General features: G+C 54.1%; 6 protein-coding genes and 4 pseudogenes across 6 annotated transcripts; 3 read left to right on the top strand and 7 right to left on the bottom strand.

Annotated features, from left to right (window-relative positions):
- Window positions 1-601: 601 nt before the first annotated feature.
- On the bottom strand, window positions 602-931 carry LOC131568652 (feather keratin Cos2-2-like). Its single transcript, XM_058820755.1, has one exon. It carries the CDS (start codon window positions 929-931, stop codon window positions 602-604), a length of 330 nt encoding a protein of 109 aa, XP_058676738.1.
- Window positions 932-3349: 2418 nt separating this feature from the next.
- Window positions 3350-4112, bottom strand: LOC131568601 (feather keratin Cos2-2-like; annotated as a pseudogene).
- Window positions 4113-5706: 1594 nt separating this feature from the next.
- LOC131568653 (feather keratin Cos2-2-like) lies at window positions 5707-6036 on the bottom strand. The gene has a single exon (XM_058820756.1). The coding sequence runs from the start codon at window positions 6034-6036 to the stop codon at window positions 5707-5709; it is 330 nt and encodes a 109-aa protein (XP_058676739.1).
- A 2418-nt stretch (window positions 6037-8454) lies between these two features.
- Window positions 8455-8763, bottom strand: LOC131568610 (feather keratin Cos2-2-like). Its single transcript, XM_058820712.1, has one exon. The coding sequence runs from the start codon at window positions 8761-8763 to the stop codon at window positions 8455-8457; it is 309 nt and encodes a 102-aa protein (XP_058676695.1).
- Window positions 8764-10792: 2029 nt separating this feature from the next.
- Window positions 10793-11122, bottom strand: LOC131568609 (feather keratin Cos2-2-like). Its single transcript, XM_058820711.1, has one exon. The coding sequence runs from the start codon at window positions 11120-11122 to the stop codon at window positions 10793-10795; it is 330 nt and encodes a 109-aa protein (XP_058676694.1).
- Window positions 11123-13540: 2418 nt separating this feature from the next.
- LOC131568620 (feather keratin Cos2-2-like) lies at window positions 13541-14309 on the bottom strand (annotated as a pseudogene).
- A 1573-nt stretch (window positions 14310-15882) lies between these two features.
- On the bottom strand, window positions 15883-16212 carry LOC131568662 (feather keratin Cos2-2-like). Its single transcript, XM_058820766.1, has one exon. It carries the CDS (start codon window positions 16210-16212, stop codon window positions 15883-15885), a length of 330 nt encoding a protein of 109 aa, XP_058676749.1.
- A 2011-nt stretch (window positions 16213-18223) lies between these two features.
- On the top strand, window positions 18224-18904 carry LOC131568621 (feather keratin Cos2-2-like; annotated as a pseudogene).
- A 2935-nt stretch (window positions 18905-21839) lies between these two features.
- LOC131568536 (feather keratin Cos2-2-like) lies at window positions 21840-22169 on the top strand. The gene has a single exon (XM_058820631.1). The coding sequence runs from the start codon at window positions 21840-21842 to the stop codon at window positions 22167-22169; it is 330 nt and encodes a 109-aa protein (XP_058676614.1).
- A 1590-nt stretch (window positions 22170-23759) lies between these two features.
- On the top strand, window positions 23760-24521 carry LOC131568535 (feather keratin Cos2-2-like; annotated as a pseudogene).
- The last annotated feature ends 2017 nt before the right edge of the window (window positions 24522-26538 follow it).

The following is a 26538-nucleotide window of genomic DNA, read 5'->3' as shown; positions in this document are numbered from 1 at the left end:
GCCACCCACTAAACCAGTTGAGTTTAAACCTCCCTCTTGATCCAATTTGTGTCCAGACTGGTCTTGCACACTTGCAGGGCTGAGGAATCTAAACCCTTTCTGGGCAAGGTGTTTCTATGCCTCCGCTATCTCACAGAGAGAAGATATCTTTGCAAGGTCCAAAGGAAAGGGAAAAATAAAATTTTACTGCGGGAATTGCAATGCTGAGCGTCCTGCCCCCTTTTTCCAGTAAGCAAGGTGGAGGACATGTCAGATAAAGAAGAAGGAATCAGAGGCCAGCATTTGAATGCAAAAGAAACTTTATTGAGTCAAAAGAAGCAAATATGGAGGGTGAGGGAGGGCATCCAAGAGCAGCAACTAAGATGCAGCAGGGAGGTCTGATGTCCTGGGTTGTGAAGGGAAGGAGGACAGCAGGTCCCACAAGCAGGCATTGAGTGGTAGTGATGAAAGGAGAGGAAGGCATGACAAAAAAAAAGAGGAGAACCAGAAGGAGACAATAGTCCAAAGCCTTAAATCAATTAACCCAGAATTCCATTTTCATTCCAGAACCATGTTCCGAGGTCTTGGAGGTTCTTGCCTGATGATGTTGCCGACAGCATCATTAGCAGGGACGAGAGCATCTGCTGCCACCACAGCAGTTGGTGATGCAGGAGATGTCAAAGCCCCCAGAGCTGATGGGCACTCCCTCACAGCTGAGGATACTGCCAACAGCAGCAGAGGTGGAGGATCCCACGGCGATGTTCTGGGGGAAGGAGCTGAGGATGGGCCCAGGCAGGGTCACCAGCACAGCAGGCGGCTCAATGACAACGTGGGAGCTCTGGCACTGCCTGACACAGCACTCAGTGCAGCTGCTGGCCAGCGGGCAGGGGCCACAGGGCTGGCAGCAAGGCTCGCAGGGCCGGCACTGCTGGCACTTCTTAGAGCAGGACATGTCTGGAGCCTGGCGCTGCACCTGGCACAGAGGGCAGGGAGGAAGCAGAGCACACGCACACCTCAGACACAGCCCGCAAGGCAGCCCCAGCAGCACAAGGCCCCTGCTGCCTGCACAGCTCCAGCCTGGCCAGCCCCAACCTGGGCATCCTTTGCCTCAGCCCAGCACCCTCCTTCCCAGCTCAGCCAGGCCCAGCTCTGCTCCTGCCTAACCTGAAGGAAAATCAGCCCCTCAGCCCAGCCTCAGCCTCTGGCCAGAACACACGCTGTCCCCTCTGCCCACACCAGCACCAGTGCACAACAGCCCCAGAAGAACAAGGAGCAGCAACAAGGGCCAGAAAGCTCAGTGCTGTCTTGGAGAGGGTGGAGGAGAAAGGGGCTTGCAACTCACCTGGTTCCCAAGGAGCAGGAGGTGACAGAAGTGGATGAGAGAGCCCCCAGTGTGGCTGCCTTTTATCCTGGCCCCACAGTGCCTCAGGGCCCACAGTTTGTGCTGTGGATGTGACGATAATCCCAAACGAATGGAAAGATCTCTGGGAATGGTATGGCATGAGTTGGATTTTCCCTCTACCATGACTTTGTATTTCCTGGCTTACCTCATTCCCATTCCCTCACCGACACTTCTTCTGAGTGTGTGATGCAAGATTCCATGATTCCTGGGGCCAAGGATGTGTCAGTGTGGGTAAGAGACAAGAACTAAGTGTGGAACAGATCACAAGGAGGCAGGTGATGGCAGCCTGAGCCATTCTTGGGGTTATTTTCTGTTCCTGCTGACTGGAAGTGCCTCATCTGCTCCCAGCCCTCCAGTCTTTGGCTCATCACCCAACGGCTCTCCTTCATGCCTTGCCTTTGAGGTAGAACCTCTTTGCCTTCCTCCTCGGCCTTCACAGTGCATGAGACTCCTGTAGCAGGGCTACCTGAGCTTGTGTCCTGCTTGGTGTTGCCAGAATCTGCTCTGGCTGGGAGCTCCCCAGCATCTCCTCAGTGCCATCCCTTCCTCAGGCCTCTGCCCCATGTGCTCCCCCACAATCATGTGCGTGGCAGTGCGGCTGTGGCCCAGTGTGTGCCAGTGTCTGCACATGCCTGTGCTTGTGCCCTGCTGGGAACAGCCCCTGAGAGCCTCTGGCCTGCACGGGGATGGTTGTGCACAGGGCAGGGCCCTTGTGTGCAATCCCCCTGCCCGTGTGCCTGTGCCCGTGTGCTGGGCTCTGTGCTCTGGGCTCAACTCTGAGCACCCCTGGCCAGGCTGGCAGTGTGTCAGTGCCCTGGCTCTGTGTGCACAGCTGGGCCTGAGCTGAGCTCTCAGCCCAGCCATTGCACGGCCTGGAGGGCCTTCCCTGCCCAGCAGGGCCAGCCACTGACACACACTCAGCCCCCAGTTCCTTCTCTGCAGGAACCTGCACAGGGCCACGGCACTCACATCTCTCAGGGACAATCCCAAACCCAGGCCATCCCTAGGATGCCACCTCCAGGCACCCTTGGGGCCTTCACCTGTTTCCCAGGTTCCTTGCTCCTGCCCCATGGAGAAGTTTTGATGTGGCAGAGTACTGTTTTCTCTGTGGGGATTGGAGAGTCCACTGACCACAGTGGCCTTTGCCCTATAGTCCAGGAGCTGTGGGAAAATGTTTCTGTCAAAGAGAAGGAGTCAGCTGGAGAAAAACATTTGACCATGTCTGGGATTTGGTGGCCAGGAAATGGGAGAGTTTCTCCTCTCCCAAATCCAGAAGAGGAAACAGTGGCATCCTCCAACATGGTGCCAGAATGTTTTTGGTTCTGTCCTCATGTTAAATTGATCCTGTGAAACCCCTCATCTCTGCTTGTCTGGTTTAGGGCTGAGCAGAAAGCCAAGGAGAGGGAGGAGTTTAAAGAGAGGAGGTTGTAGAATATCCCCAGGCACTGCTGTTTCCCACTCCCACTCCTGTGACCATTTGACATCATCTTCTTCCGATGATCAGTATTTTGGTGAAGCCAGGGATGTGTTTAGAGCTACAATAGAAAAGGCCCATAGTAAATGCCACCGCGGAGTGTCCACCCTCAGCTTCCTCCAGCTTTTGCCCTGAGTTGAGTGGAAGAGTTCCCACACAAGGAATGAGAAAGCAGAGGACCAGGTTTGGATGCAAAACAACTTTATTGAGTCTAAGGTAGAGAAGAAGGTAGCTGAAAGAGGACAAAAGGAGCAGCCAGTGGGGCCCAGTGGGGATGTCCATTTGCCGGGCCAGCAGAGGGACAGAAGGAGGTCAAAGCGGCCACACTAGGCTGGCAAAGGGAGGTGCTGACAGGAAAGGCAGGGAAGGGAAGAGGGTGGAAGAAAAGTGCAGTAAATCAAGGGCACAAATCCATTGTTCCAAAGATCCATCTTCAGTGCAGCTCCACGTTCTGACGTTATGGAGGTTCTGGCCCAGAGATGTTGCCAGCAGCTTTAGCAGGGACGACAACAACTGTTGCCATAGCAGTTGGTGATGCAGGAGATGTCAAAGCCCCCAGAGCTGATGGGCACTCCGCCACAGCTGAGGATGTTGCCAACAGCAGCAGAGGTGGAGGATCCCACGGCGGTGTTCTGTGGGGAGGAGCTGAGGATGGGCCCAGGCAGGGTCACCAGCACAGCAGGCGGCTCAATGACAACGTGGGAGCTCTGGCACTGCCTGACACAGCACTCATTGCAGCTGCTGGCCAGCGGGCAGGGGCCACAGGGCTGGCAGCAAGGGTCACAGGGCCTGCAGCAGGACATGGCTCGGGCTCACAGGTGCACCTGGCACAGAGGGCAGGGAGAAGCACAACGTGAGGACATATGAGAAGCAGCACGGCACCCAAACACACTGCAACCAAGGCACCTCCTGTCCCCCACTGCAGTGCCCAGCTCAAAGACCAGGAGCCACCTGAGCCAAGTCCCAGCCTCTCTCTGTCTGCACAAGACCTTCTCTCCCCTGCCCTCTCCCAGCACAAGCAGCTCCCAGCCCTGCACTATGACAGCCCCTCTCAGCTGAGACCTCCAGCCAGGCAAGAGCTGCTCGTGAAGCAGCAGGAGCATCACCAGAAGAGGCTTCCCACTCACCTGATTCCTGAGGAGGAGGTGAGAGAAGTGGATGAGAGAGCAGAGACTTGGGCTGCCTTTTATAGCAGTCTTGCCCTGCCTCAGGCCCACAGGCACCTTCGTGGAAGCCATAATTTTCTGACCAGCTCATGTCAAATGTGCACCATCCCAGTTAATGGCAGGGGCAGTGTCCTGGTTTCCTGCACTGCAGCCTCTATTTCCTGGCTTCTGCCCTGTGTTTTCCTCTCTGAAGACTCTTTCTAGGGCCAGAAATGAGTGATCCAAGAATTTCCGGGATATGGACACATCAGAGTAGGCGGAATGGTTGGATCATGGTCTGGTGGCATTCCATGCAGGCGCATGACCCAAACCTGAGTCATTCCTGTGGGTTTCTTTGTGGCCAAGCACTCAGGGCATCACTCTCATTCTTCCTCTATCCCTGCCCATCTCTACCGCTTCCCTTTGTGACATCCCATGAGTTTTCACATGCAGCCTGTTTTCCTGGCCCATTTTGGGAATGGATAGGGGACAGAAGGTGTTCTTTGTGGTCTTGCTTCCCCTCTATTACATCTCCCTTTCGTCAGCACTCCATGCCTGCTTCTGCAGCTCGTTCCTGCTCTTGCCCTGGGCTGGGCTGCGAGCTGTGCTGGATGGCCCTTGGCTGGATGGATGGTGCCCAGCAAGCTGCTCTGTCAATCCCCTTTCTCAGGCAGAATGACAAGATAAAACCAAACTGATAATATCTTGAAGCTTGAATGAAGGAAGTTTGCCAAAGGTAAAGTGAAAGATTATGCATGCACGAGTACACTGGGAAAGAAAATGAAATTATGGCCTCCTTCCCTCAGGAAGTGATGGGTGGAAATTTCCCAGGAAGCAGGGCTTCCACCTGTGTCATGGTTGCTCATGATGGCACACTTTGTGACCAAGGCTGCAGAAATGGGCTCTGTGAGAAGAGTCCAGTGCCTCCAGCCAGCTGTGACTGAGTCAGCTCCAGCTGTGTGCAAAGGGGATTCAGCACTGCCCAGCACTGACCACATTTGTCCCACTGCTGATGCCTCTGTGCAAGCAGATTTCAGTCGAAATGGTTTGGGCTGGAAGGCAACTTCAAGACCATTTCTTTCCTGTTCGACCTTCCTCAATAGTTGGCCACCCACTAAACCAGTTGAGTTTAAACCTCCCTCTTGATCCAATTTGTGTCCAGACTGGTCTTGCACACTTGCAGGGCTGAGGAATCTAAACCCTTTCTGGGCAAGGTGTTTCTATGCCTCCGCTATCTCACAGAGAGAAGATATCTTTGCAAGGTCCAAAGGAAAGGGAAAAATAAAATTTTACTGCGGGAATTGCAATGCTGAGCGTCCTGCCCCCTTTTTCCAGTAAGCAAGGTGGAGGACATGTCAGATAAAGAAGAAGGAATCAGAGGCCAGCATTTGAATGCAAAAGAAACTTTATTGAGTCAAAAGAAGCAAATATGGAGGGTGAGGGAGGGCATCCAAGAGCAGCAACTAAGATGCAGCAGGGAGGTCTGATGTCCTGGGTTGTGAAGGGAAGGAGGACAGCAGGTCCCACAAGCAGGCATTGAGTGGTAGTGATGAAAGGAGAGGAAGGCATGACAAAAAAAAGAGGAGAACCAGAAGGAGACAATAGTCCAAAGCCTTAAATCAATTAACCCAGAATTCCATTTTCATTCCAGAACCATGTTCCGAGGTCTTGGAGGTTCTTGCCTGATGATGTTGCCGACAGCATCATTAGCAGGGACGAGAGCATCTGCTGCCACCACAGCAGTTGGTGATGCAGGAGATGTCAAAGCCCCCAGAGCTGATGGGCACTCCCTCACAGCTGAGGATACTGCCAACAGCAGCAGAGGTGGAGGATCCCACGGCGATGTTCTGGGGGAAGGAGCTGAGGATGGGCCCAGGCAGGGTCACCAGCACAGCAGGCGGCTCAATGACAACGTGGGAGCTCTGGCACTGCCTGACACAGCACTCAGTGCAGCTGCTGGCCAGCGGGCAGGGGCCACAGGGCTGGCAGCAAGGCTCGCAGGGCCGGCACTGCTGGCACTTCTTAGAGCAGGACATGTCTGGAGCCTGGCGCTGCACCTGGCACAGAGGGCAGGGAGGAAGCAGAGCACACGCACACCTCAGACACAGCCCGCAAGGCAGCCCCAGCAGCACAAGGCCCCTGCTGCCTGCACAGCTCCAGCCTGGCCAGCCCCAACCTGGGCATCCTTTGCCTCAGCCCAGCACCCTCCTTCCCAGCTCAGCCAGGCCCAGCTCTGCTCCTGCCTAACCTGAAGGAAAATCAGCCCCTCAGCCCAGCCTCAGCCTCTGGCCAGAACACACGCTGTCCCCTCTGCCCACACCAGCACCAGTGCACAACAGCCCCAGAAGAACAAGGAGCAGCAACAAGGGCCAGAAAGCTCAGTGCTGTCTTGGAGAGGGTGGAGGAGAAAGGGGCTTGCAACTCACCTGGTTCCCAAGGAGCAGGAGGTGACAGAAGTGGATGAGAGAGCCCCCAGTGTGGCTGCCTTTTATCCTGGCCCCACAGTGCCTCAGGGCCCACAGTTTGTGCTGTGGATGTGACGATAATCCCAAACGAATGGAAAGATCTCTGGGAATGGTATGGCATGAGTTGGATTTTCCCTCTACCATGACTTTGTATTTCCTGGCTTACCTCATTCCCATTCCCTCACCGACACTTCTTCTGAGTGTGTGATGCAAGATTCCATGATTCCTGGGGCCAAGGATGTGTCAGTGTGGGTAAGAGACAAGAACTAAGTGTGGAACAGATCACAAGGAGGCAGGTGATGGCAGCCTGAGCCATTCTTGGGGTTATTTTCTGTTCCTGCTGACTGGAAGTGCCTCATCTGCTCCCAGCCCTCCAGTCTTTGGCTCATCACCCAACGGCTCTCCTTCATGCCTTGCCTTTGAGGTAGAACCTCTTTGCCTTCCTCCTCGGCCTTCACAGTGCATGAGACTCCTGTAGCAGGGCTACCTGAGCTTGTGTCCTGCTTGGTGTTGCCAGAATCTGCTCTGGCTGGGAGCTCCCCAGCATCTCCTCAGTGCCATCCCTTCCTCAGGCCTCTGCCCCATGTGCTCCCCCACAATCATGTGCGTGGCAGTGCGGCTGTGGCCCAGTGTGTGCCAGTGTCTGCACATGCCTGTGCTTGTGCCCTGCTGGGAACAGCCCCTGAGAGCCTCTGGCCTGCACGGGGATGGTTGTGCACAGGGCAGGGCCCTTGTGTGCAATCCCCCTGCCCGTGTGCCTGTGCCCGTGTGCTGGGCTCTGTGCTCTGGGCTCAACTCTGAGCACCCCTGGCCAGGCTGGCAGTGTGTCAGTGCCCTGGCTCTGTGTGCACAGCTGGGCCTGAGCTGAGCTCTCAGCCCAGCCATTGCACGGCCTGGAGGGCCTTCCCTGCCCAGCAGGGCCAGCCACTGACACACACTCAGCCCCCAGTTCCTTCTCTGCAGGAACCTGCACAGGGCCACGGCACTCACATCTCTCAGGGACAATCCCAAACCCAGGCCATCCCTAGGATGCCACCTCCAGGCACCCTTGGGGCCTTCACCTGTTTCCCAGGTTCCTTGCTCCTGCCCCATGGAGAAGTTTTGATGTGGCAGAGTACTGTTTTCTCTGTGGGGATTGGAGAGTCCACTGACCACAGTGGCCTTTGCCCTATAGTCCAGGAGCTGTGGGAAAATGTTTCTGTCAAAGAGAAGGAGTCAGCTGGAGAAAAACATTTGACCATGTCTGGGATTTGGTGGCCAGGAAATGGGAGAGTTTCTCCTCTCCCAAATCCAGAAGAGGAAACAGTGGCATCCTCCAACATGGTGCCAGAATGTTTTTGGTTCTGTCCTCATGTTAAATTGATCCTGTGAAACCCCTCATCTCTGCTTGTCTGGTTTAGGGCTGAGCAGAAAGCCAAGGAGAGGGAGGAGTTTAAAGAGAGGAGGTTGTAGAATATCCCCAGGCACTGCTGTTTCCCACTCCCACTCCTGTGACCATTTGACATCATCTTCTTCCGATGATCAGTATTTTGGTGAAGCCAGGGATGTGTTTAGAGCTACAATAGAAAAGGCCCATAGTAAATGCCACCGCGGAGTGTCCACCCTCAGCTTCCTCCAGCTTTTGCCCTGAGTTGAGTGGAAGAGTTCCCACACAAGGAATGAGAAAGCAGAGGACCAGGTTTGGATGCAAAACAACTTTATTGAGTCTAAGGTAGAGAAGAAGGTAGCTGAAAGAGGACAAAAGGAGCAGCCAGTGGGGCCCAGTGGGGATGTCCATTTGCCGGGCCAGCAGAGGGACAGAAGGAGGTCAAAGCGGCCACACTAGGCTGGCAAAGGGAGGTGCTGACAGGAAAGGCAGGGAAGGGAAGAGGGTGGAAGAAAAGTGCAGTAAATCAAGGGCACAAATCCATTGTTCCAAAGATCCATCTTCAGTGCAGCTCCACGTTCTGACGTTATGGAGGTTCTGGCCCAGAGATGTTGCCAGCAGCTTTAGCAGGGATGACAACAACTGTTGCCATAGCAGTTGGTGATGCAGGAGATGTCAAAGCCCCCAGAGCTGATGGGCACTCCGCCACAGCTGAGGATGTTGCCAACAGCAGCAGAGGTGGAGGATCCCACGGCGGTGTTCTGTGGGGAGGAGCTGAGGATGGGCCCAGGCAGGGTCACCAGCACAGCAGGCGGCTCAATGACAACGTGGGAGCTCTGGCACTGCCTGACACAGCACTCATTGCAGCTGCTGGCCAGCGGGCAGGGGCCACAGGGCTGGCAGCAAGGGTCACAGGGCCTGCAGCAGGACATGGCTCGGGCTCACAGGTGCACCTGGCACAGAGGGCAGGGAGAAGCACAACGTGAGGACATATGAGAAGCAGCACGGCACCCAAACACACTGCAACCAAGGCACCTCCTGGCCCCCACTGCAGTGCCCAGCTCAAAGACCAGGAGCCACCTGAGCCAAGTCCCAGCCTCTCTCTGTCTGCACAAGACCTTCTCTCCCCTGCCCTCTCCCAGCACAAGCAGCTCCCAGCCCTGCACTACGACAGCCCCTCTCAGCTGAGACCTCCAGCCAGGCAAGAGCTGCTCGTGAAGCAGCAGGAGCATCACCAGAAGAGGCTTCCCACTCACCTGATTCCTGAGGAGGAGGTGAGAGAAGTGGATGAGAGAGCAGAGACTTGGGCTGCCTTTTATAGCAGTCCTGCCCTGCCTCAGGCCCACAGGCACCTTAGGGGAAGCCATAATTTTCTGACCAGCTCATGTCAAATGTGCACCATCCCAGTTAATGGCAGGGGTTCTGTCCTGGTTTCCTGCACTGCAGCCTCTATTTCCTGGCTTCTGCCCTGTGTTTTCCTCTCTGAAGACTCTTTCTAGGGCCAGAAATGAGTGATCCAAGAATTTCCGGGATATGGACACGTCAGAGTAGGCAGAATGGTTGGATCATGGTCTGGTGGCATTCCATGCAGGCACATGACCCAAACCTGTGTCATTCCTGTGGGTTTCTTTGTGGCCAAGCACTCAGGGCATCACTCTCATTCTTCCTCTATCCCTGCCCATCTCTACCGCTTCCCTTTGTGACATCCCATGAGTTTTCACATGCAGCCTGTTTTCCTGGCCCATTTTGGGAATGGATAGGGGACAGAAGGTGTTCTTTGTGGTCTTGCTTCCCCTCTATTACATCTCCCTTTCGTCAGCACTCCATGCCTGCTTCTGCAGCTCGTTCCTGCTCTTGCCCTGGGCTGGGCTGCGAGCTGTGCTCGGTGGCCCTTGGCTGGATGGATGGTGCCCAGCAAGCTGCTCTGTCAATCCCCTTTCTCAGGCAGAATGACAAGATAAAACCAAACTGATAACAATTTGAAGCTTGAGTGTTGGAAGTTTGCCAAAGGTAAAGTGAAAGATTATGCATGCACGAGTACACTGGGAAAGAAAATGAATTTATGGCCTCCTTCCCTCAGGAAGTGATGGGTGGAAATTTCCCAGGAAGCAGGGCTTCCACCTGTGTCATGGTTGCTCATGATGGCACACTTTGTGACCAAGGCTGCAGAAATGGGCTCTGTGAGAAGAGTCCAGTGCCTCCAGCCAGCTGTGACTGAGTCAGCTCCAGCTGTGTGCAAAGGGGATTCAGCACTGCCCAGCACTGACCACATTTGTCCCACTGCTGATGCCTCTGTGCAAGCAGATTTCATTCAAAATGGTTTGGGCTGGAAGGCAACTTCATGACCATTTCTTACTCATCCTCCTTCCCTCAACAGAGGGTCACTGATGAAACCCACTTAACGAGCTTTCTCCAAGCTTTTTCCAATTTGGTCCTGCACACTTCCAGGGCTGAGGCATGCAAACCATTTTGGGCATGTTAAAAACATTGCCTCAGTGTCCTCACAGAGAGGGACATCTTTGTCAGCTCCAAGGGAAATGGAAAAATAAAATTACAAGGCAGGGATTGCAACGCTGTTCTTCCTCCACACTTTTGCAATTGAGCAAAGTTGAAGAGTTGTCACGGAAAGAAGGAGAAATCAGAGACCAAGGTCTGAATGCAATAGAAACTTTATTGAGTCAAAATTAGAAAATATGGAGGATCAGAGAGGTCGCTCGAGAACAGCAAGAAAGATGCAGTAGCATGTCTGACCTACTGCGTTGCCAAGGGAAGGAAGCCAGTAGGTGCCACTAACCTGGCATTGAGTGGGGGTGACAGGAAAGGAAGGGAAAAGTGAAAGGAGGACAATAAGGAAACAATAGTCCAAAGCTCATAATACATTGTGTTAAATTCTGTCTTCATTCGATCATCACAGTCCGAGGTCTTTGAGATTCTTGCCTGAGGACATTGGTGGCAGCATCTTTAGCAGGGACGACAGCATGTGCTGCCACCACAGCAGTTGGTGATGCAGGAGATGTCAAAGCCCCCAGAGCTGATGGGCACTCCCTCACAGCTGAGGATGCTGCCAACAGCAGCAGAGGTGGAGGATCCCACGGCGGTGTTCTGTGGGGAGGAGCTGAGGATGGGCCCAGGCAGGGTCACCAGCACAGCAGGCGGCTGAATGACAACGTGGGAGCTCTGGCACTGCCTGACACAGCACTCAGTGCAGCTGCTGGCCAGCGGGCAGGGGCCACAGGGCTGGCAGCAAGGCTCGCAGGGCCGGCACTGCTGGCACTTCTCAGAGCAGGACATGTCTGGAGCCTGGCGCTGCACCTGGCACAGAGGGCAGGGAGGAAGCAGAGCACACGCACACCTCAGACACAGCCCGCAAGGCAGCCCCAGCAGCACAAGGCCCCTGCTGCCTGCACAGCTCCAGCCTGGCCAGCCCCAACCTGGGCATCCTTTGCCTCAGCCCAGCACCCTCCTTCCCAGCTCAGCCAGGCCCAGCTCTGCTCCTGCCTAACCTGCAGGAAAATCAGCCCCACAGCCCAGCCCAGCCTCTGGCCAGAACACACGCTGTCCCCTCTGCCCACACCAGCACCAGTGCACAACAGCCCCGGAAGAACAAGGAGCAGCAACAAGGGCCAGAAAGCTCAATGCTGTCTTGGAGAGGGTGGAGGAGAAGGGGGCTTCCAACTCACCTGATTCCCAAGGAGCAGGAGGTGACAGAAGTGGATGAGAGAGCCCCCAGTGTGGCTGCCTTTTATCCTGGCCCCACAGTGCCTCAGGGCCCACAGTTTGTGCTGTGGATGTGACGATAATCCCAAACGAATGGAAAGATCTCTGGGAATGGTATGGCATGAGTTGGATTTTCCCTCTACCATGACTTTGTATTTCCTGGCTTACCTCATTCCCAATCCCTCACGGACAATTCTTTTGAGTGCTTGTATTTGGGTTTCCATGATTCCTGGGGGCAAGGATGTGTCAGTGTGGTCATAAAACATGAACTATGTGCAGAAGGGATCACAAGGAGGCAGGTGATGGCTGCCTGAGGCATTCTTGGAGTTATTTTCTGATCTTGCTGACTGGAAGTGCCTCATCTGCTCATAGCCCTCCAGTCTTTGGCTCATCACCCAACGGCTCTCCTTCATGCCTTGCCTTTGAGGTAAAACCTCTTTGCCTTCCTCCTCAGCCTTCACAGTGCATGAGACTCCTGTAGCAGGGCTACCTGAGCTTGTGTCCTGCTTGGTGTTGCCAGAATCTGCTCTGGCTGGGAGCTCCCCAGCATCTCCTCAGTGCCATCCCTTCCTCAGGCATCTGCCCCATGTGCTCCCCCACAATCATGTGCGTGGCAGTGTGGCTGTGGCCCAGTGTGTGCCAGTGTCTGCACATGCCTGTGCTTGTGCCCTGCTGGGAACAGCCCCTGAGAGCCTCTGGCCTGCACAGGGATGGTTGTGCACAGGGCAGGGCCCTTGTGTGCAATCCCCCTGCCCGTGTGCCTGTGCCCGTGTGCTGGGCTCTGTGCTCTGGGCTCAACTCTGAGCACCCCTGGCCAGGCTGGCAGTGTGTCAGTGCCCTGGCTCTGTGTGCACAGCTGGGCCTGAGCTGAGCTCTCAGCCCAGCCATTGCACGGCCTGGAGGGCCTTCCCTGCCCAGCAGGGCCAGCCACTGACACACACTCAGCCCCCAGTTCCTTCTCTGCAGGAACCTGCACAGGGCCACGGCACTCACATCTCTCAGGGACAATCCCAAACCCAGGCCATCCCTAGGATGCCACCTCCAGGCACCCTTGGTGCCTTCACCTGTTTCCCAGGTTCCTTGTTCCTGCCCCATGGAGAAGTTTTGATGTGGCAGAGTACTGTTTTCTCTGTGGGGATTGGAGAGTCCACTGACCACAGTGGCCTTTGCCCTATAGTCCAGGAGCTGTGGGAAAATGTTTCTGTCAAAGAGAAGGAGTCAGCTGGAGAAAAACATTTGACCATGTCTGGGATTTGGTGGCCAGGAAATGGGAGAGTTTCTCCTCTCCCAAATCCAGAAGAGGAAACAGTGGCATCCTCCAACATGGTGCCAGAATGTTTTTGGTTCTGTCCTCATGTTAAATTGATCCTGTGAAACCCCTCATCTCTGCTTGTCTGGTTTAGGGCTGAGCAGAAAGCCAAGGAGAGGGAGGAGTTTAAAGAGAGGAGGTTGTAGAATATCCCCAGGCACTGCTGTTTCCCACTCCCACTCCTGTGACCATTTGACATCATCTTCTTCCGATGATCAGTATTTTGGTGAAGCCAGGGATGTGTTTAGAGCTACAATAGAAAAGGCCCATAGTAAAGGCCACCGCGGAGTGTCCACCCTCAGCTTCCTCCAGCTTTTGCCCTGAGTTGAGTGGAAGAGTTCCCACACAAGGAATGAGAAAGCAGAGGACCAGGTTTGGATGCAAAACAACTTTATTGAGTCTAAGGTAGAGAAGAAGGTAGCTGAAAGAGGACAAAAGGAGCAGCCAGTGGGGCCCAGTGGGGATGTCCATTTGCCGGGCCAGCAGAGGGACAGAAGGAGGTCAAAGCGGCCCCACTAGGCTGGCAAAGGGAGGTGCTGACAGGAAAGGCAGGGAAGGGAAGAGGGTGGAAGAAAAGTGCAGTAAATCAAGGGCACAAATCCATTGTTCCAAAGATCCATCTTCAGTGCAGCTCCACGTTCTGACGTTATGGAGGTTCTGGCCCAGAGATGTTGCCAGCAGCTTTAGCAGGGACGACAACAACTGTTGCCATAGCAGTTGGTGATGCAGGAGATGTCAAAGCCCCCAGAGCTGATGGGCACTCCGCCACAGCTGAGGATGTTGCCAACAGCAGCAGAGGTGGAGGATCCCACGGCGGTGTTCTGTGGGGAGGAGCTGAGGATGGGCCCAGGCAGGGTCACCAGCACAGCAGGCGGCTCAATGACAACGTGGGAGCTCTGGCACTGCCTGACACAGCACTCATTGCAGCTGCTGGCCAGCGGGCAGGGGCCACAGGGCTGGCAGCAAGGCTCACAGGGCCTGCAGCAGGACATGGCTCGGGCTCACAGGTGCACCTGGCACAGAGGGCAGGGAGAGGGACAAAGTGAGGACATATGAGAAGCAGCACGGCACCCAAACACCCTGCAGCCAAGGCACCTCCTGGCCCCCACTGCAGTGCCCAGCTCAAAGACCAGGAGCCACCTGAGCCAAGTCCCAGCCTCTCTCTGTCTGCACAAGACCTTCTCTCCCCTGCCCTCTCCCAGTACAAGCAGCTCCCAGCCCTGCACTATGACAGCCCCTCTCAGCTGAGACCTCCAGCCAGTCAAGAACTGGTCTTGAAGCAGCAGCAGCAGCAGGTGGAGGAGAAGAGGCTTCCCACTCACCTGATTCCTGAGGAGGAGGTGAGAGAAGTGGATGAGAGAGCAGAGACTTGGGCTGCCTTTTATAGCAGTCCTGCCCTGCCTCAGGCCCACAGGCACCTTAGGGGAAGCCATAATTTTCTGACCAGCTCATGTCAAATGTGCACCATCCCAGTTAATGGCAGGGGCAGTGTCCTGGTTTCCTGCACTGCAGCCTCTATTTCCTGGCTTCTGCCCTGTGTTTTCCTCTCTGAAGACTCTTTCTAGGGCCAGAAATGAGTGATCCAAGAATTTCCGGGATATGGACACGTCAGAGTAGGCAGAATAGTTGGATCATGGTCTGGTGGCATTCCATGCAGGCGCATGACCCAAACCTGTGTCATTCCTGTGGGTTTCTTTGTGGCCAAGCACTCAGGGCATCACTCTCATTCTCCCTGTGTCCCTGCCCTTCTCTCCCGCTTCCCTTTGTGACATCCCATGAGTTTTCACATGCAGCCTGTTTTCCTGGCCCATTTTGGGAATGGATAGGGGACAGAAGGTGTTCTTTGTGGTCTTGCTTCCCCTCTATTACATCTCCCTTTCGTCAGCACTCCATGCCTGCTTCTGCAGCTCGTTCCTGCTCTTGCCCTGGGCTGGGCTGCGAGCTGTGCTGGATGGCCCTTGGCTGGATGGATGGTGCCCAGCAACCTGCTCTGTCAATCCCCTTTCTCAGGCAGAATGACAAGATAAAACCAAACTGATAACAACTTGAAGCTTGAGTGTTGGAAGTTTGCCAAAGGTAAAGTGAAAGATTATGCATGCACGAGTACACTGGGAAAGAAAATGAAATTATGGCCTCCTTCCCTCAGGAAGTGATGGCTGGCAATTTCCCAGGAAGCAGGGCTTCCACCTGTGTCATGGTTGCTCATGATGGCACACTTTGTGACCAAGGCTGCAGAAATGGGCTCTGTGAGAAGAGTCCAGTGCCTCCAGCCAGCTGTGACTGAGTCAGCTCCAGCTGTGTGCAAAGGGGACTCAGCACTGCCCAGCACTGACCACATTTGTCCCACTGCCGATGCCTCTGTGCAAGCAGATTTCATTCAAAATGGTTTGGGCTGGAAGGCAACTTCAAGACCATTTCTTTCTTGTCCTTCTTCCCTCAACAGAGGGGCACTGATGACACCCACTAAATCAGATTGCACAAAGCTGTGTACATCCTGATCTTGCACATTTCCGATCTTGAGGGATTACAAACCTTTTTGGGCAAGTTATTTCAATGTCTCACTGTCCTCACAGAGAGGGACATCTTTGCCACCTCCAAAACAAGAAGGAACAAATAAAATTGCACTTCAGGGATTGCAACACTATACTTCCTCCACCCTTTTTCCAGTGTGTGGAAATGGACGAGTTTCACAGAAAGGATAAGAAATCAGAGGCCGAGGTTTGAATGCAAAAGGACTTTATTGAATCAAGAGAAGAGAAGAAGAAGGCTCAGAGAGTGCACCCAAGTGCAGCAACTAAGATGCAGCAGAGATGTCTGATGTCATGGGCTTCTGAGGGAAGGAGGCCAGCAGGTCCCACTAGGTTGGCATCTAGTGATGTTAACAGGAAAGGAAGGGAAGAGAAAAATAAGACAAGGAGAAGAAGAAAAGAACAGTTCGAAGTTCGAAATCCAATGTGTTCAGTTCTGACTTCATTCCATCATCACAGTCCAAGGTTCTTGCCTGAGGATGTTGGCAGCAGCATCTTTAGCAGGGACGACAGCATGTGCTGCCACCACAGCAGTTGGTGATGCAGGAGATGTCAAAGCTCCCAGAGCTGATGGGCACTCCCTCACAGCTGAGGATGCTGCCAACAGCAGCAGAGGTGGAGGATCCCACGGCGGTGTTCTGTGGGGAGGAGCTGAGGATGGGCCCAGGCAGGGTCACCAGCACAGCAGGCGGCTGGATGACAACGTGGGAGCTCTGGCACTGCCTGACACAGCACTCAGTGCAGCTGCTGGCCAGCGGGCAGGGGCCACAGGGCTGGCAGCAAGGCTCGCAGGGCTGGCACTGCTGGCACTTCTCAGAGCAGGACATGTCTGGAGCCTGGCGCTGCACCTGGCACAGAGGGCAGGGAGGAAGCAGAGCACACGCACACCTCAGACACAGCCCGCAAGGCAGCCCCAGCAGCACAAGGCCCCTGCTGCTTGCACAGCTTCAGCCTGGCCAGCCCCAACCTGGGCATCCTTTGCCTCAGCCCAGCACCCTCCTTCCCAGCTCAGCCAGGCCCAGCTCTGCTCCTGCCTAACCTGCAGGAAAATCAGCCCCACAGCCCAGCCCAGCCTCTGGCCAGAACACACGCTGTCCCCTCTGCCCACACCAGCACCAGTGCACAACAGCCCCGGAAGAACAAGGAGCAGCAACAAGGGCCAGAAAGCTCAATGCTGTCTTGGAGAGGGTGGAGGAGAAAAGGGCTTCCAACTCACCTGGTTCCCAAGGAGCAAGAGGTGACAACAGTGGATGAGAAAGCCCCCAGTGTGGCTGCCTTTTATCCTGGCCCCACAGTGCCTCAGGGCCCACAGTTTGTGCTGTGGAGGTGACGATATTCCTGCATGATCCCAAGTGAATGGAAAGGTCTCTGGGAATGGTATGGCATGAGTTGGATTTTCCCTCTATCATGACTTTGCATTTCCTGGCTTACCTCATTCCCAATCCCTCACCGACAATTCTTTTGAGTGCTGGTATGCATGATTCCATGATTCCTGGGGGCAAGGATGTGTGAGACTGGGCCATAGACATGATACAAATGAACTAAGTGCAGACGTGATCCCGGGGATGCAGGTGATGCCTACGTGGGGCACTCTTTTGTATTTTTTATGTTTCTGATGACCGCAAGGGCCCCTGCTTTCCCAGCCCTCCAGTCTTTGGCTCAGCACCCTACGCCTCCCTTGAGTATCATCCTTGTCCTTCTCTTAAAATCTTTTAGTACTCCTTCTCTGCATGCACAGTCTCTGAGGGACCTGTTGCACTGCTGCGTTAACCACAGTGTCTGTGAGTATCTGCACATCCATGTGCTTTTGCACTTGTGTGAACACACCCCTGAGTGCTGCAGTCCTGCATTTGGAGTGTTCTCCACATAGGAGAGCACTTGTCTACAACTGTACTCTAGGGAATTCTATTCATGCATTGCTGCACTGTGAGTGATGTCTAGAGAGAACAATACACTGGATTAAGCAAGGAAAGTTGAGGTGTTGTTCAGTGCTTCCTACTACTCCAAGTTTTGACTGCAGTCCCAAGCCTCGGGAGCCACCAAGATGGTGCTAGAGCCGGGCTTGGGATACTGGACTTCCCTGGAGGCTCTGGGAGTCCGGGAGAGTAATGGCTACACATTAATGATTGGCAGCCCAATTTCAGATCTTGCTCCTTTGTATTAGCAGGAGGTTTGGGGATTAGAGCAGGAGGAAGCTGAATGTCTGGATCTCGATTCTTTGAGTCCCTGCTGAAGGGAGGATGGGGTGAACAGATATGGCCAACTGCCAATTGCCATATCTTAATATTCAATTTAATTTCCTACATATTTTCCCAACCCTGTTCACCTCAGAATGGAGAATCATAGAGTGGCTGCAGGGCACTGGCTGTCCAGCCAAGATCAACCCAGCACAGCTGGTAATAACCATCAAGGATTGTTGGTAAGAACATGTGGAGAGAAAGACCAGCATGTGGCTGGAGAAGGGACCTAGGGAGGTAGGGCAGCACTTTTCAGGGAGAAGTATCCTTGCTGAAGCTACTGGAAAGAAACAAAATAAAGCACAAGAAAACAGCAGGAATGAGGCGGAGAAATGGGCATGGATTGTTGAACAATTATGCTGACTTAGGAGGGAGGAATAAAAATGCAACATGTGCCTGCATGGAATGCTATCAGACCATGGTCCAAGCATTCTGCCCACTCTGACGTGTTTATACCCCAGAAATTCTTGTTTCTCTCATCCCGGCCTTAACAGAAGACTTCAGATAGGAATGCACATGGCAGAAGCCAGGAAATGAAAAGGCAGAAATGCAGGAAATCAGGATACAGACCCTACCATTAACTGGACAGTGCATATTTGAAATGATCCGGTCAGAAAATTATGACTTCCACAAAGGTGCCTGTGGGCCTGAGGCAGGGCAGGACTGCTATAAAAGGCAGCCCAAGTCTCTGCTCTCTCATCCACTTCTCTCACCTCCTCCTCCTCTTCAGGAATCAGGTGAGTGCAAAGCCTCTTGTCCTCCTCCTCCTGCTGCTTGAAGACCAGTTCTTGCCTGGCTGGAGGTCTCAGCTGAGAGGGGCTACAAGAGCCCACGGCGGTTGCAAGGCTTGTGCTGGGAGAGGGCAGGGGAGGGAAGGTCTGAAGGTTGTTTGGGTGCAGTGCTGCTTCTCACGTGTTATCACTTTGTTCTTCCTCCCTGCCCTCTGTGCCAGGTGCACCTGTGAACCCGAGCCATGTCCTGCTGCAGGCCCTGTGAGCCTTGCTGCCAGCCCTGTGGCCCCTGCCCGCTGGCCAGCAGCTGCAATGAGTGCTGTGTCAGGCAGTGCCAGAGCTCCCACGTTGTCATTCAGCCGCCTGCTGTGCTGGTGACCCTGCCTGGGCCCATCCTCAGCTCCTCCCCACAGAACACCGCCGTGGGATCCTCCGCCTCTGCTGCTGTTGGCAGCATCCTCAGCTGTGAGGGAGTGCCCATCAGCTCTGGGGGCTTTGACATCTCCTGCATCACCAACTGCTATGGCAACAGTTGCTGTCGTCCCTGCTAAAGCTGATGGTGACATCCGTAAGGAACAACCTCCAAGACCTCAGAACATGGTGCCAGAATGAAGATGGAAGTTTTGGAACGTTAAATTTATGCTGTTAGCTTTCTGTTGCCTTCTATGACTCGTTTCCCTTTCTTTTGCATTCCTTTCCTGTCACCACCATGCAATGTTAGCCTAGTGGGACCTCTTGGCTTCTCTCCCTCCCTATCTCTGGAGTCCAGGCAGATGGACACCCCCACTGCACCATAGTTGCTGCTCCAGATGCCTTCCGTGAGCCTCCTCCTTTTCTTCTTTAGTCTCAATAAAGTTGTTTTGCATCCAAGCCTTGGCGTCTGATTCTCTTTTCCTCTGTGGCATGTTCTTCCAGGGGCTCAGGAGAAAACATAGAGAAGTAGAGGGTGGAACTCCCTAGAGTGTATTTGGAGCTCAGGAGAAAACATAGAGAAGTAGAGGGTGGAACTCCCTAGAGTGTATTTGACTTTTTGCCCTTTATGTGGTAGCTGTTAAACACATCCCTGGCTACTCCACTGAAATGACTCTCAGGGTGAAGATAGCAGGGAATGGAAACCAGGGAGGCCTGGGGAAAGCCCACAACCTCTTCTCTTCCAACTGTCCTCACATTTAATATTCATCCCAGCTTCTGTCCAGAGAGGCAGGCCTGAGGGGTTTCATGATTAGCATTCTATCAGCCACACAAAAGAGCTGATTGGGAACTGCTTTTCTCCACGGTTCTTTGCTGGTTCATCCAGAAACTGCCAATCTTCCTCTAATGTCGCAAAATTCAACCAAGTGTGGATTTTTTTTACCATGCCCCTTTTAGATTGTCTACTACTTCTTTCCAAGATTCTTAGAGAAGTGCTGAGAAGTCGATTCATCTAGGATCTGCATGGGCAAGTTCCTCATCATGTTTTTGCCACTGGCCATGTGGCCCCCCCTCCATGCTCTGAATAATGCAAAATGCAGCAGGCATACAGTTAATGAGATTTTTTATCATATGCAGTAATTACACATTCATATTCATTAGTGAGCCAAACACACTTGACATATTTTACATAGTTGCTGTCCTTATCACCTGTCCTTTTATACTTGTTTGGGTTCTGTCCTCAGCCTGATTTCCCTCTTAGGCAGCTGGTCCTCCACTGTAACATTTGAGTCAGGCCAATATTGTTGTTTAGCAGAACTTCTGTTTTGTCAGACCTCAAGGTCTGAGCTAGCATCCTGCTTGCCATGTGAAGGACTTCTGTTTGCCTAAGTTACATCCTTAAGGTACTTTTCACCACCCAGACATGGTCATACTCTTTTCCCCACATGCCTCCTTCTCTTTGACAGAAACATTTTCCCAGAGCTTCTGGCTGAGGACAAAGGCCTGTGTGGCCACAGGACTTCTCCAACTCTGATGAGACACCAGAGGTCTGTCACCTCAAAGCATCCCCATGAGGCAGGAGCAAGGTCGTGTGAAAAAGCTGATGGCCCCAAGAAAGCCTGGAGGTGGCATCCAAGGGATGGCCTGGATTTGGGATTGTCCCTGAGAGATGTGAGTGCCGTGGCCCTGTCCAGGCTCCTGCAGAGAAGGAACTGGGGGCTGAGTGTGTGTCAGTGGCTGGCCCTGCTGGGCAGGGAAGGCCCTCCAGGCCGTGCAATGGCTGGGCTGAGAGCTCAGCTCAGGCCCAGCTGTGCACACAGAGCCAGGGCACTGACACACTGCCAGCCTGGCCAGGGGTGCTCAGAGTTGAGCCCAGAGCACAGAGCCCAGCACACGGGCACAGGCACACGGGCAGGGGGGTTGCACACAAGGGCCCTGCCCTGTGCACAACCATCCCCGTGCAGGCCAGAGGCTCTCAGGGGCTGTTCCCAGCAGGGCACAAGCACAGGCATGTGCAGACACTGGCACACACTGGGCCACAGCCACACTGCCACGCACATGATTGTGGGGGAGCACATGGGGCAGAGGCCTGAGGAAGGGATGGCACTGAGGAGATGCTGGGGAGCTCCCAGCCAGAGCAGATTCTGGCAACACCAAGCAGGACACAAGCTCATCCACTGTGAGGGCTAAGGAGGAAGGCAAAGAGGTTTTACCTTAAAGGCAAGGCATGAAGGAGAGCTGTTGGGTGATGAGCCAAAGACTGGGGGGCTCAGAACTGATGAGGCACTTCCAGGTAGCAGGAGCAGAAAATAACCCCAAGAATGCCGCTGGCTGCCATCATGTGCCTCCTTGTGATCCCTTCTGCACATAGTTCATGTTTTATGACCACACTGACACATCCTTGCCCCCAGGAATCATGGAATCTTGCATACCAGCACTCAGAAGAAGTGTCGGTGAGGGAATGGGAATGAGGTAAGCCAGGAAATGCAAAGTGATGGTAGAGGGAAAATCCAACTCATGCCATACCATTCCCAGAGATCTTTCCATTCATTTGGGATCATGCAGGAATATCATGTCACCTCCACAGCACAAACTGTGGGCCCTGAGGCACTGTGGGGCCAGGATAAAAGGCAGCCACACTGGGGGCTCTCTCATCCACTTCTGTCACCTCCTGCTCCTTGGGAACCAGGTGAGTTGCAAGCCCGTTTCTCCTCTATTCTCTCCAAGGCAGCATTGATCTTTCTGGCCCATGTTGCTGCTCCTTGTTCTTCGCTGTTGTGTACTGGTGCTGGTGTGGGCAGAGGGGACAGCGTGTGTTCTGGCCAGAGGCTGAGGCTGGGCTGTGGGGCTGATTTTCCTGCAGGTTAGGCAGGAGCAGAGCTGGGCCTGGCTGAGCTGGGAAGGAGGGTGCTGGGCTGAGGCAAAGGATGCCCAGGTTGGGGCTGGCCAGGCTGGAGCTGTGCAGGCAGCAGGGGCCTTGTGCTGCTGGGGCTGCCTTGCGGGCTGTGTCTGAGGTGTGCGTGTGCTCTGCTTCCTCCCTGCCCTCTGTGCCAGGTGCAGCGCCAGGCTCCAGACATGTCCTGCTCTGAGAAGTGCCAGCAGTGCCGGCCCTGCGAGCCTTGCTGCCAGCCCTGTGGCCCCTGCCCGCTGGCCAGCAGCTGCACTGAGTGCTGTGTCAGGCAGTGCCAGAGCTCCCACGTTGTCATTCAGCCGCCTGCTGTGCTGGTGACCCTGCCTGGGCCCATCCTCAGCTCCTCCCCACAGAACACCGCCGTGGGATCCTCCACCTCTGCTGCTGTTGGCAGCATCCTCAGCTGTGAGGGAGTGCCCATCAGCTCTGGGGGCTTTGACATCTCCTGCATCACCAACTGCTGTGGTGGCAGCACATGCTGTCGTCCCTGCTAAAGATGCTGTCACCAACATCCTCTGGAAAAATCTCCAAGACCTCGGACCGTGAGGATGGAATGAAGTCAGAACTTAACAGATTGGATTTAGAGCTTTGGACTACTGGTTTTTTTCTTCTCCTCCACTCATTTTTCTCTTCCCTTCCTTTCCTGTCGCCACCCCTCAATGCCAGCCTAGTTGGACCTGCTGACTTCCTTCCCTCGCAGCCCAGGATGTCAGACATCCCTGCTGCATCTTAATAGCTTCCTTCAGGTGCCTTTCTGACCCTCCATATTTTCTTCTTTCGACTTAATAAAGTTCCTTTTGCATTCAAACCTTGGCCTCTGATTTCTACTTCTTTCTCTAACAACTCTTCCAAAGTGTCCATTGGAAAACAGGTGGAGGAAGCACAACGTTGCAATCCCTGCTGCTTTCTTTGTGCTGTTTATTTCATTCAGTTTGTTCCTTTTCTTTTGGTGTTGACAAAGGTGTTCCACTCTGTGTCAACGGTGAGGCATTGCAATAACTTGCCCTGAATGGTTTTGGATGCTTCCACCCTAGATGTGTGCAAGACCAGGGTGGACACAGCCTGAAGAAAGCTGGATTAGTGGGTGGCATCAGTGCCCACCTGTTCAGGGTAGGAGGATGGGACAGAAATGGTCTTGAAGTTGCCTTCCAGACCACACCATTTCTAATGAAATCTGCATTCTCAGAGGCAACAGCACTGGGACAAATGTGCTCCGTGTTCGGCAGTGCTGAATCCCCTTTGGACATAGCTGGAGCTGACTCAGTCACACCTGCCAGAAGTCGGTGGACACTTCTCACAGGGCCCATTCTTGCAGCCTTGGTTACAAAGTGTGCCATCAAGAATAACCATGACACAGGAGGAAGCCCTGCTTCCTGGGAAATCGCCAGCCATCACTTCTTAAGGGAAGGAGGCCATAAAGTGATTTTCTTTCCCGGGGGAAATGTGCATGCATAACCTTTACCTTTATCAAACTGCTTTTTATCAAGTGTCATGTTGTTATCAGTTTGGTTTTCTCATCTTTCTGCCTGAGAAAGAGGATTAATAGAGCAGCTTGCTGGGCACCATCCATCCAGCCAAGGGCCACCGAGAAAAGCTCAGAGTCCAGCCCAGGACAAGAGCAGGAACTAGCTGCAGAAACAGGCATGGAGTGCTGACCAAACAGAGACGTAATACAGGGGAAGCAAGACCACAAAGAATACCTCATGTTCCCTGTCCATTCCCAAATTGCGACAGGAAAACAGGCTGCACGTGAAAACTCATGGGATGTCACAAAGGGATGCGGAAGAGATGGGCAGGGATAGAGGAAGAATGAGAGTGATGTCCTGAGTGCTTGGTGACAAAGAAACCCACAGGAATGACACAGGTTTGGGTCATGCGCCTGCATGGAATGCCACCAGACCATGATCCAACCATTCCGCCTACTCTGACGTGTCCATATCCCGAAAAATCTTGGATCACTCATTTCTGGCCCTAGAAAGAGTCTTCAGAGAGGAAAACACAGGGCAGAAGCCAGGAAATAGAGGCTGCAGTGCAGGAAACCAGGACAGAACCCCTGCCATTAACTGGGATGGTGCACATTTGACATGAGCTGGTCAGAAAATTATGGCTTCCCCTAAGGTGCCTGTGGGCCTGAGGCAGGGCAGGACTGCTATAAAAGGCAGCCCAAGTCTCTGCTCTCTCATCCACTTCTCTCACCTCCTCCTCTTCAGGAATCAGGTGAGTGAGAAGCATCTCCTCCGCATCTCCTCCTCAAGGAAGAGATCTGTTCTGGCTGGAGGTCTCAGCTGAGAGGGGCTGTCGTAGTGCAGGGCTGGGAGCTGCTTGTGCTGGGAGAGGGCAGGGGAGAGAAGGTCTTGTGCAGACAGAGAGAGGCTGGGACTTGGCTCAGGTGGCTCCTGGTCTTTGAGCTGGGCACTGCAGTGGGGGCCAGGAGGTGCCTTGGCTGCAGGGTGTTTGGGTGCCGTGCTGCTTCTCATATGTCCTCACTTTGTGCTTCTCACTGCCCTCTGTGCCAGGTGCACCTGTGAGCCCGAGCCATGTCCTGCTGCAGGCCCTGTGACCCTTGCTGCCAGCCCTGTGGCCCCTGCCCGCTGGCCAGCAGCTGCAATGAGTGCTGTGTCAGGCAGTGCCAGAGCTCCCACGTTGTCATTGAGCCACCTGCTGTGCTGGTGACCCTGCCTGGGCCCATCCTCAGCTCCTTCCCCCAGAACACCGCCGTGGGATCCTCCACCTCTGCTGCTGTTGGCAGCATCCTCAGCTGTGGCGGAGTGCCCATCAGCTCTGGGGGCTTTGACATCTCCTGCATCACCAACTGCTATGGCAACAGTTGTTGTCGTCCCTGCTAAAGCTGCTGGCAACATCCTCAGGCAAGAACCTCCATAACCTCAAAACGTGGAGCTGAAATGAAGATGGATCTTTGGAACAATGGATTTGTGCCCTTGATTTACTGCTGTTTTCTTCCACTCTCTTCCCTTCCCTTCCCTTCCTGTCTGCACCACCCAATGCCAGCCTAGTGGGGCCTGTTTGCCTCCCTCCACCCCTCTGCAGGCCTGGCAAATGGACACTCCCACTGGGCCCCCATGGCTGCTCCTTTCGTCCGCTTTCAGCTACCTCCTTCTCTTCCTTAGACCTAATAAATTTTTTTGCATCCAAAGCTGGCTCTCTGCTTTATCCTTCCTTTGGTTGGAAAACTTCCATTCAGCTCAATTCAAAAAGTGGAGGAAGCCGTGGGCGGGCACTCCGTGGTGGCCTTTACTTTCTGCCTTTCCTATTGAAGCTCCCAAACACATCCCTGACTTCTCAAAAATAGTGGTCATCTGGAGAAGATGATGTCAAATGGTGGCAGGGAATGGGAAACAGCAGTGCCTGGGGATATTCCACAAGCTCCTCGCTTCAAACACATCCTTCACATTAGTCTTCTGCTCAGCCCTCAGCCACACAAGCAGGGGTGAAGGATTTAACAGGATCAACTAAGCATGAGGACAGAACTAAAGCCATCCTCCTACAGTGTTGGAGGATGCCACAGTTTCCCCTTCTGGATGTGGCACAGGAGAAAGTCTTCCATGTCCTCGACTCCATCTCCCATACACAATCAATAGCTTTTCTCCACTTGACCCATTCTCGTTGACATAAACATTTTCCCACATTTTCTGGCTCAGGACAAAGGCTACTGTGTCCACACAACTCCCCAGGCCCACAGGGCCAGCAGTACACTCCAACCTCAAAGCATCCCCATGAGGCAGGAGCAAGGACACTGGGAAACAGCTGATGGCCCCAAGACTGCCTGGAGCTGGCATCCAAGGGATGGCCTGGATTTGGGATTGTCCCTGAGAGATGTGAGTGCCGTGGCCCTGTCCAGGCTCCTGCAGAGAAGGAACTGGGGGCTGAGTGTGTGTCAGTGGCTGGCCCTGCTGGGCAGGGAAGGCCCTCCAGGCCGTGCAATGGCTGGGCTGAGAGCTCAGCTCAGGCCCAGCTGTGCACACACAGCCAGGGCACTGACACACTGCCAGCCTGGCCAGGGGTGCTCAGAGTTGAGCCCAGAGCACAGAGCCCAGCACACGGGCACAGGCACACGGGCAGGGGGGTTGCAAACAAGGGCCCTGCCCTGTGCACAACCATCCCCGTGCAGGCCAGAGGCTCTCAGGGGCTGTTCTCAGCAGGGCACAAGCACAGGCATGTGCAGACACTGGCACACACTGGGCCACAGCCACACTGCCACGCACATGATTGTGGGGGAGCACATGGGGCAGAGGCCTGAGGAAGGGATGGCACTGAGGAGATGCTGGGGAGCTCCCAGCCAGAGCAGATTCTGGCAACACCAAGCAGGACACAAGCTCATCCACTGTGAGGGCTAAGGAGGAAGGCAAAGAGGTTTTACCTTAAAGGCAAGGCATGAAGGAGAGCTGTTGGGTGATGAGCCAAAGACTGGGGGGCTCAGAACTGATGAGGCACTTCCAGGTAGCAGGAGCAGAAAATAACCCCAAGAATGCCGCTGGCTGCCATCATGTGCCTCCTTGTGATCCCTTCTGCACATAGTTCATGTTTTATGACCACACTGACACATCCTTGCCCCCAGGAATCATGGAATCTTGCATACCAGCACTCAGAAGAAGTGTCGGTGAGGGATTGGGAATGAGGTAAGCCAGGAAATGCAAAGTGATGGTAGAGGGAAAATCCAATTCATGCCATACCATTCCCAGAGATCTTTCCATTCATTTTGGATCATGCAGGAATATCATGTAACCTCCGCAGCACAAACTGTGGGCCCTGAGGCACTGTGGGGCCAGGATAAAAGGCAGCCACACTGGGGGCTCTCTCATCCACTTCTGTCACCTCCTGCTCCTTGGGAACCAGGTGAGTTGC

The sequence above is a fragment of the Ammospiza caudacuta genome, chromosome 27 (assembly GCF_027887145.1).
Source record: "Ammospiza caudacuta isolate bAmmCau1 chromosome 27, bAmmCau1.pri, whole genome shotgun sequence".
NCBI classification, from domain to species: Eukaryota; Metazoa; Chordata; class Aves; order Passeriformes; family Passerellidae; genus Ammospiza; species Ammospiza caudacuta.
Note: the sequence above shows the minus strand (reverse complement) of the source record. Positions and strands in the feature narration are given on the sequence as shown.

Coding starts and splice junctions, on each gene's coding strand:
- LOC131568536 (XM_058820631.1), top strand. CDS start 21,840: ATGTCCTGCTCTGAGAAGTGCCAGCAGTGCCGGCCCTGCGAGCCTTGC.
- LOC131568610 (XM_058820712.1), bottom strand. CDS start 8,763: ATGTCCTGCTGCAGGCCCTGTGACCCTTGCTGCCAGCCCTGTGGCCCC.
- LOC131568652 (XM_058820755.1), bottom strand. CDS start 931: ATGTCCTGCTCTAAGAAGTGCCAGCAGTGCCGGCCCTGCGAGCCTTGC.
- LOC131568662 (XM_058820766.1), bottom strand. CDS start 16,212: ATGTCCTGCTCTGAGAAGTGCCAGCAGTGCCAGCCCTGCGAGCCTTGC.
- LOC131568609 (XM_058820711.1), bottom strand. CDS start 11,122: ATGTCCTGCTCTGAGAAGTGCCAGCAGTGCCGGCCCTGCGAGCCTTGC.
- LOC131568653 (XM_058820756.1), bottom strand. CDS start 6,036: ATGTCCTGCTCTAAGAAGTGCCAGCAGTGCCGGCCCTGCGAGCCTTGC.